Source organism: Zalophus californianus, chromosome 1, assembly GCF_009762305.2.
Source record: "Zalophus californianus isolate mZalCal1 chromosome 1, mZalCal1.pri.v2, whole genome shotgun sequence".
NCBI classification, from domain to species: domain Eukaryota; kingdom Metazoa; phylum Chordata; class Mammalia; order Carnivora; family Otariidae; genus Zalophus; species Zalophus californianus.
This window is the reverse complement of record NC_045595.1, coordinates 60,307,207-60,316,346: the sequence shown is the minus strand read 5'-3', so window position 1 is coordinate 60,316,346 and position 9,140 is coordinate 60,307,207. Positions and strand designations below refer to the sequence as shown.

General features: G+C 44.2%; 1 protein-coding gene across 4 annotated transcripts in view; it reads right to left on the bottom strand.

Annotated features, from left to right (window-relative positions):
- Window positions 1-349: 349 nt before the first annotated feature.
- Window positions 350-9,140, bottom strand: part of ZNF445 (zinc finger protein 445) — a 51,191-nt gene continuing 42,400 nt past the window's right edge. For all 4 annotated transcript variants that reach the window (XM_027582450.1, XM_027582452.2, XM_027582451.2 and 1 more), the window contains 2 exons: window positions 8,660-8,770; window positions 350-7,894 (listed from right to left, as the gene is read on the bottom strand). In XM_027582450.1, coding sequence (XP_027438251.1) covers window positions 5,730-7,894; window positions 8,660-8,770 — 2,276 coding nt within the window. In that variant the 3' untranslated portion in view covers window positions 350-5,729. The remainder of the gene's footprint in view (window positions 7,895-8,659; window positions 8,771-9,140) is intronic.

The following is a 9,140-nucleotide window of genomic DNA, read 5'->3' as shown; positions in this document are numbered from 1 at the left end:
CTATTGGTTCTGTTCCTCTGGAGAACCCTAATACAAGGAGGAAGAGGGTTTTTCTGGTATGTGGGCACTGCTTCCTGTTCCCAATGCTTCTTCACTCCAGCAGCGGCTGTTCCCTTTGGTAGCAGCAATTGGGTCCAACTTGCAGTTCTGTCACCATAGGGTCCTCCTTCCAATTCAGACCAACAGTGCTCTCAGCAGTGCTCTCCTCCATGTAGGTCTGAGTTAGCTCTACAGGTGCTCTCTTCCAACGTCCTACCTTTTAACAATTCTTTTGTTCCTGCTTTGTAGCTTGCTCTGTGGAGGTGGGATCAGTACTGTACCACCACCCCAAACTAATTCAGATGTCAAGACAGATGATAGCACACACATCAAGAGGTCATGAAAAAGTTTATTATTCACATAATGTGGCTCTCTAGGAAGAGCAAGACAGGCACCCAAGCTAGTCAGTTTGCCCTGATTGCAAGGAGGGGCAAATAGCTCTGATTTTTATTGTAGTTACAGGTGTGGGTTTCCAGGGTAATGGAAAAAGCCAGGGTTTGCATAAATTTCACCTCAAGTGCTGAGGGAGTATCTGGGCTTTCTTATCAGCTTGCCCAGATGTGAGGCAAAAGGGGGGAGGGGGAGGGCTTAAAAGCTGTCAGTGGTCAAACATCAAAAATGGGGTCAGATTCCATTACAGTTCCCCCAGTCTTGGGATGGCACCAGGTCTCAAGTCACTGCCTCCATGATAAATTAGCACTTTCTTTTGCCTTTTTAGTTACTTAGATATACCTATTAAACAATTCTAAGTTCTTTTTCTTAAAATAATTGGTATGGTTTCTGGCTCCTGACTATAACCTGGGTAATACAAGTCCTCTTTGCTATTCTACAGGGTTAGCATTAGCTTAATAGGTATGCCAGTTGTGCATAAAAACATTTACTCATCTTCCTTCACTTACCTAGTAAAATGGAATGGCTGACTAAACATCATCCACAGGATCCCATTTCTTAAACTTTTTTTTCCCATTTCTTAAACTTTTGAGTCTAGAGCTTCTGGCTTCACTTGCTATTTTTAGGCAAAAAGGTTAAAGAAAATAGAGCTCATAATTTCCTATAAACTCTATGTCTTGGACATCAATACAATACACAGAGAATATCCTCAATCTTTTTAAGAGGATGTATGGTATCCCATCAAAGATGCACCAGAACTGTTCAACCATTCCTTTACTAATAGCCATTTGTGTTGTTACTCATTTTTGTAGGTGAGGAAACTAAAGCCTTGAGAGATTAAATGGCTCACTCTAAGTAACATTATATAAATGGCAGAACCAGGATTTCTATAAAATTGTAAGATGCCACAGCCCATGCTTAAAAACATTTTATTTTTAAGTATTTTAAGCAAACAGAAAAAAAAAACAAAAACACACTATCCCATTAAGCAACATGTGACCCATCTACATCAATTTTTAAAATGAAGTAAAACACAACTACAGCTTCCATCTACCCCCCCATTCCATCAGCAGGCTCTGCCATGAAAAGGTAGAACACAACTTTCACACAACATTCCAATACATGATTTTGTACTCTTCATCATATAATTTGAATCCACAGGAAGATATTATTGTGCAAAACAGTAACAACATTGTTTACTATATGCCAACAATGCTTGCATGCCAGCCACTAATCAAAACACTTTATTACATGCATTATTTCATTTACCATTCCCCCACCCCCAATTATCTTGTGAGGTCGGCAACTACTATTCCATTTCATTAAAAAAGTGAAACACAAATTTAAGTTTAAATAATGTGCCTACAGATACAGAGTATATTTAATTTTACATAAATGGCATATTGTACATAACTTCTGCAACTTTCTCAGCATTTCTGATTTATCTATGTTGAAAGATGAAACTCTAGCTCTTTCGTATTCACTTCCAAAAGTACCAAAACAACCCCCCCATTTTTTTTCTGTTGATGGACATTTGGGCTTTTCCCAGTCTTGCTACCTACACAATACTGCAATGAACAGTTTTATACAAATGTTCCTCCCTACATGAAGTTCTTCTAGGGTTTATCCAGGAGCAGAATGGCTGGTGGTATGCACAGTACAAGATTTTGCAGACTGCATGGCATAGGACCCATTACAAAATTTCCACTCCCACCACATTGAATTCCCACTGTTCTACACATGTACCCATGCTAGGGCTTGTAAAACTTGTCATCTTGAGGAGTGTGAGAAGTCCCTATTAACCTGTATTTCCTGTGCTTTCTTCTCCATACATGTCTCTGTGTGGGCTGATGCTCTATCAGCAAGGCAGGGGTCAACCACCTGAACTGATTCAAAGACTTTCCAATACCTACTCCTCTCTGGGAGTCCCAGCCCTCTGGCTCTCCTCAGCTCCAACTTCGGTTCTTCCTAGGCAGCAAAAGAAAGCAAGGCAGGGTTCAAAGAAGCCTACATATTCTCCAGGCCAGAATGGGGTATGACAGGAGAACTGGTGGCTGAGGCAGTCAGAAATTTTCAACTGGAGCCACATGGCTTGGAACCACCTAAGCTGGTGCTAACTAGTGCGCTTGTGGGTAACCTCCAGTCAACACTGTACTCAGGACCCCTTCAAAACACTCCAATCCTGACTTAGCTGAACTAAATTCAATTCCATATTCCTTAATAGAGGTAATCTTGTACAAAATCTCTGTATGGCAAACAGATAAATAAGCACCCAACCCAGCCTCCAGAGTGCCCTATCTGCTGCAGTAGCAGGCCTAATTCTTGGAAACCTAGACAACACCCAGCAGAGTAAGACACAGGCTCCAAGAGAGGTGGGGCCAGGGGAGAGGTCTTAAAGACAGACAAGGGTTAGGGATGGCAAGGGTTAATCTTGATGGATGAGGACCTGAGCCAGCAAAGATATGGTCTACACTCCTGGTGAAGGGAGACAGCACAAGTCAGGCCAGTCCAGGGGTGTTCAGGGGCAGACAGTGAAAGTTAAATCCAACAATGATTGGTACGATGATTGCACCAAAATGTTTAGTAGTAGTTAGCTGCAAGTAGTGAGACTTCTCCTTTTAGCTAAGCTGTTATTTACTAATATTTCTCTAATAATATATTACTCATATAATTAAAATTATTTAAAAATTCAGGTTACTGAACAGACCCCATCAGTACAATCCCAAAATATTAAAGGCTTACCTCAGTATAGAGGGATTTCTGTTGATTTTTACTTCTTTGTACACTTGAAAATTTGGTTTGAATGTTTAAAAATAAGTATATCTCACTTTATAAAAATGGCAGTACAAAACCCCTATTGGGGCAGGAACTCTGTGAGGTGACAGTGGCACAAGGAGTTGGGGGGGATGTGAAAATATTAACAGAAAAGAGGTATTTCCTCGGTTGTAGCACCAGATTTGAAGCCAAAGCTGACTTGGAGCTGCAGCTCTGTGAGGGCTCTGGTCTTAGGGATCAGCTACCTAACCCAGAGCCTTTGCAAACCAAGCCCTCTTTCTCCAATCCTAGGAATCAGGGAGCTTAATTACTCTAACTTTACATGCCAGAAAATAGATGCAGATGTTCAGCGACTTGTCCAAGATCATCCTGCCAAGAAAAGGCACACTGAGCCTGGAACCCAGATCTGGTAACTCCAAGGCCCTCCCCATGACCCTGTGGCCTCAGCACATGGGACTGTGATCCCTGCCCAGCCACTTCTAGAACTAGTTTTTGGTACTATACCACTGATGGGACACCTGATTCCATGCCATGGGCAGCTGCTGCTGTAGGAAAAGGATGCAGAGCCAGGATTACCAAACCCTCCTGAGTACAAAGCTGAATAGGGGCCAGAACACGAACATATGTCTGCCCCTTCTCCCCAACCTCTGACTACTCCATGTGACATCACCACAAAGTATCAAAGTCTTCATTTTCACTTGCCCACATCAATCCAGAAAGGATAAGATTACTTGTACTCTATTGAGAGGACATTTTCCAGGTCGGTTTCTTCTCTTGTATTACAAGAAATGGTCTGCCCCACTGGTGTGCCCCAACTCAGAGCAGTAAAATGTAGTCTGAGATGGTCCTCTACTATCAAGTGAGATATTTTATTCTTATATTCATAATGTGAGCTCTTCAATAATCAGAAGCAATGACTACTTACACAAATTTTAGAAAAGTCACTCCTTTATCCCTATGCCACTGAGCTAATTCTTTTTGTTTCAAGTCAAGCTAGCAAGCGAGATGGAGGTGCCTCCCCCACCAGGCCACCTTTTCTCCAGAGGGCATCAGTCATGGGAACTGGTACCTTTGGGTTGAACCCAATGCCAGCACCGGATCCAACATGTGAAGAAAGCTACACGAAAGGTTAGAGGGGCCCCATAGTGTGCACAAGTTAAGAGATGCAAGCAAGCACAATAATTAAATGTTTACAACTGTGGAGAGCTAGAGGTCTTATAAAAAATTCAGGCCCTTTGAGGGGAGAGGAGAGAGTTCCATCACTGGAAACTGAGAGCAGAGATAACTGCATAAAAATCTTTCAGCTATATAATTTCAGAGTCCCTGGGTCTGTGGTTAACCTTGTAAATGTAACTCAGATTCAGTAACATCACTCCTCAACTCAAAACTGTCCAAAAGCTCCCTACCTCCCTTTGAGGAAGCTCTAGCCCCAGTGGGGACCCATGATGATACATGGCGTGGCCCGCTACCTCTGGGGCCCTCTCTTCTGCTGGCTCACTCCACTCTAGCCCAGGGACTTCACTGACATTCTCCAAGGACAGGAGACAAGATTCCACCTCCTGTGCCTGGATCTAGAGACCCACAGGGTTCATGCCCTAACCTCCTTCAGGTCTTTGCTCAAGTTTCACCTTCTCAGTTGAAGTCCTCCCTAACCAGCCTACTTAAAATCACGACCCACCTCCTAATCCAGCACTGCTTCTCACTTTTCTCTGATTCATTCTGTCCACAACACATATCACCATCTGAAGTACTATATAACTCATTTGTTTATTGTCTGTAAAGATCCAAGATGGCAGATCTTTTGTCTATTCTGGTCACTGCTGGGTCTCTAGCATACACAACAGTGTCTGGCATATGGGAGGTGCTCAGCACATTTCTGTTGAACAGACGGCCTGCTGTTGCCATGCAGACTGTGGGGTGGAGACAGCGACAGGGCACTGGAAGAGCCCCATTCTCCAGGTGATTGAGTCCAAACCTGCTCTCCTCCATGTGCTGCTGAGACAACTCTATGCCCACAGCAGATGTCCAAGCGAGATATGAAGGCCAAAGCTGCAGCCAGAACTCCCAGGAGGCATCTGGGGGAGACTAGGAGTTCTTGCTGCTACTGCTGCTGCTTATAAGGTCAAACAGAATATGCACTACCACAGGATTCAACTGGCCCCTTCCCAGCAGCCACAGCCCATTACATCACAGACATTTTGTCAAACTACAAAGGGCAATAGTATCTGCTTTTTGACTTATTATCTGGCTGGAGGCTCCAGACCATTGTGCAAAGGTCACTTTAGGGGCCCAAGCCTCCAGAAGGGCCCCAAAGAACAGGTTGCTGTTCTTCCCCCAGCATCACACTCCCCAGCAGGTAAGAAAGGGGATGCCCTGAGGTTTTGAATCCTCAGGATTCTCTGCCACCAGATTCGAAAATAGAAAGGGCTAGACCCTTTGTGAAGCTTTTCCCCATATTGCCTATAATTAAGGGTTCTCTAGCAGGGCTGCTAGGAACCCCTCTCCCCCCACTCTCAGACCCCAAGCTAATCTCTAGTATGGTTTTTCATATGCCGAGCCAAATTTGAAGACCACCTGAAGGTCTTCCCACACTCTCTGCATTTGAAGGGCCTCTCTCGAGTATGAAATCTCTTGTGGCTAATGAGCTGTGAGCTTTTGTTAAAAGTTTTCCCACAGGTGCTACACTTGTGGCACTTTTTCCCAATGGGTATGTTCTGGAGTCCAGTGATCCTGGAGCTCTGGTCACAAGCTTCCTCAGAATCTTCAAGGGGCTTCTCCCCACTTGGTTTTAATTCCTGTAAACTCACCGCTGTGTCCTGGCAGGAAGACAACCCAGCCAGGCTGCATTCAGACTGTGCCACTCTGGTGTGTTTTCTCTGATGAATGCAGAGGGTATGTCTTCCAATGAAATCTTTCCCACACCACTGACATTTAAAAGGTCTCTCTTTAGTGTGGATTCTCTGATGATTAACAAGGCGATGTTTTCTATCATAAGATTTCCCACACAGATTACACTTATAGCGCTTCTCTCCACTGTGTATTCCCTTATGATCTAAAAGACTTCTTTTACGTGTAAAAGTTTTCCCACATTCTTGGCACCAAAAAGGTTTCTCACCAGTGAGGATTTGTGGCTGCAGATTTGGCGTGTTTCCACTTTCACGGTACTCGTACTGTTTTTCTAAAGAGTGAATCCTCTGATGACGGGAGAGGTTAGAACTCCATCTGAAAGCTTTCCCACATTCTCTACACTTATAAGGCTTCTCTCTGGTATGAATTCTCTGATGGATGAGGAGGAATGAGTGATTACGGAAGGCTTTGCCACACTGGCTACATTTGTAGGCTTCCTCTGTGGTGTGACTGCTCTGAGGAACTTGTAGAACTCTGTCCTGACTAAACGATGGCCCATCCTCAGGTTTTCTCTGAATGGCATGCTGCTTCTTATGAGCAATAAAGGCTGACCGATGGGTAAACTCTTTTTTGCATTCACTACATCTGTATGGTTTCTCACCTGTGTGAATTCTCTGATGATCAATGAGGGATTTCTTTCGAGTAAAAGTTTTCCCACACTGCTGACAAGGAAAAGCTTTCTCTGTAGCCAGGGCATTCTGGGACTGACTGCAGCTGGAGGTCTGTCTGAAGTCTTCTCTACATGTGTCTTGATCATAGAACTTTTCTTCCTGGTGCATTCTCATATGACGAGTAAAGTTTGATCTCCACCTAAAGGTTTTCCTACATTTGGTACATTTATAAGGTTTCTCCTGAGTGTGGACCCTTTGATGTTCAACAACATATGATTTACAGTGGAAGGATTTCCTACACTGGCTGCAGTCAAAGGGTTTCTCCCCACTTTGGTCTCTCAAATGATGATCAAATCCTGAGCCATAGGTGAGAGCTTCCTCATACTGATTAGACTCAAGAAATTTCTGCTTAGCATGGGTTTCTTGGTGTAGACGGTAGGCAGACATACGTCGGAAAGCCTTGTCACATAAACTACACTTATAAGGTTTCACTCCAGTGTGAATCTTTTCGTGTCGTACACAGTTTGAGCTCCACCTGAAGGCTTTCCCACACACCCTGCATTTAAATGGTTTCTCTTGAGTGTGAAGTCTCTGATGACATACAAGATGAGAGCTATGACTGAAGGTCCTCCCACAGTCACTGCACTTATATGATGTCCCCACCATGTGAAGATCCTGCCCATGTTGGTGATGTGAGCTAAGGCTGAAGTCTTTCCCACGTGCATCCTTTGCATTTGCTTTTAGTCCAGCATGAATTCTCTGGTGTAAGCTAAATCCGCCAACTATGCGCCTGAGCCCTTTCCCATATTCCTTGTAGTCATAGTGGTATGCACTCCCTCGGAAGTGTCGGCTACAGCCATGTTTAAGGGATCGCTTTCTTCTGGGAACTCTCAAATATGTGGCATGTTTTAAATTATGACTAGTACTTCTTCCTGATTCTTCAGATTCTTTTTCTGTCCTATGACTGAAATTGGTCTCTTCTTTCTTAACTCTTACTTGTATGGGACTTCCACATTGTTCCTTTAGCCTGCTCTTCTGCTCAAAAGATTCTCTGAGCCCCATTCCCTCAGAAACAATCATCCAACATTCTGATGGCACAGCTAAGGTTTCTGCTTCTTCCAAAGGTTCATGTTTTAAGGCGAACTTGTTTGTTTTAATCTGGAGCTCACCTCCTGACACAAAATAAAACACAAGACAATGTACTCTATTCCATACTTGGAACTGCAGAAAGCACCAAAGGACAGGAAAAAAAAAAAAAAAGCCAAGCTCTTGGGTGGTGAAGCTTTTGCTTGACTGCCAATACCTTTACCAAATAGTCTGGGAGGGCAAAACATGGAACAGTGTCCCAGATGACAGGGAAGGGAGGAGGGGAAGTAAGGTGGGCACAGCAGCTAAACATATGCAGAAATCACATCCAGTTAAAAAGTGAATGTTAAACAGTAAGACAGGGGACAGAAATCATGGTAAGAGGATAAGAAGGCTTCCAAGAGCCCACAGGAGGGGCTCCATGGAGGACTAGCTGAAGGAACTGGAAGTCAAACCTATCATAGGGGCAAAGAAGAGGAGCAGGAGTGGGATTAGGGTTCTTCAAAGAGCATGAAGGGTGGGCATGGGCCAGGGGCCAATAAGAGTGCAGCAGAAGGATGAGGAAGAGCATCACTGAATGGAAAAGAGTGCAACAGGGAAGCCCTCCAGTGGGCAAGAACAGTTACTGAAAAGGTTTCTGGGGAAGGGGTAGGGCCAGAAACAAATGTCTAATAGGCCAGTCTAGAGAGGAGAAACAGGGGAGGCCCAGCACTCCTTAGCAACACTGTTAAGGATCTTCCTTCTAGCAAACAACAAAGTATGTTCCCTGTGACTTACTTGGTGTAAAAGACCTTAAGAAAGAGAAGAGGAGATGTGAGAGGAGTAAGATCCAGAGGTTCTCTGAAACTCACCTGCAGGGGCAACACCTGGCTTCCCCTTAGGCTGAGCTTCCTGGACATTCAGGCCCCATGGCTCCCTTGCTTCCAACCAGGAAATCAGAACAGGTTTGGTGAATGGTCCCACTGCAGAAGAGAAGGGGATGGGATGAGATGGAAAGGTGGATAATCATATAGAACTATTCTCCAGGACCCTCTCAGGCCTGAGGTCCTGGCAAGGACAAGGGAAAGGCGAGGGAGGCTGGTGGAGGAAGCGAGGACAGGAGGCCCAGACAGCCATTTCCAACAGCTCTGAGCAGAGACAAAAGAGGTTGAAAAAAGTCACAGCCAAAAGGATCACTAGGATTCTCTGGAGGTGGGAGCCACGACAACTCAATCAGTTAAATCAACCAACACCATTTGGATGTCTAACTAGGAACCTGACACATATGACTTTCTTTTTTTGTTTTTAAAGATTTTATTTATTTATTTGACAGAGAGAGACACAGCGAGAGAG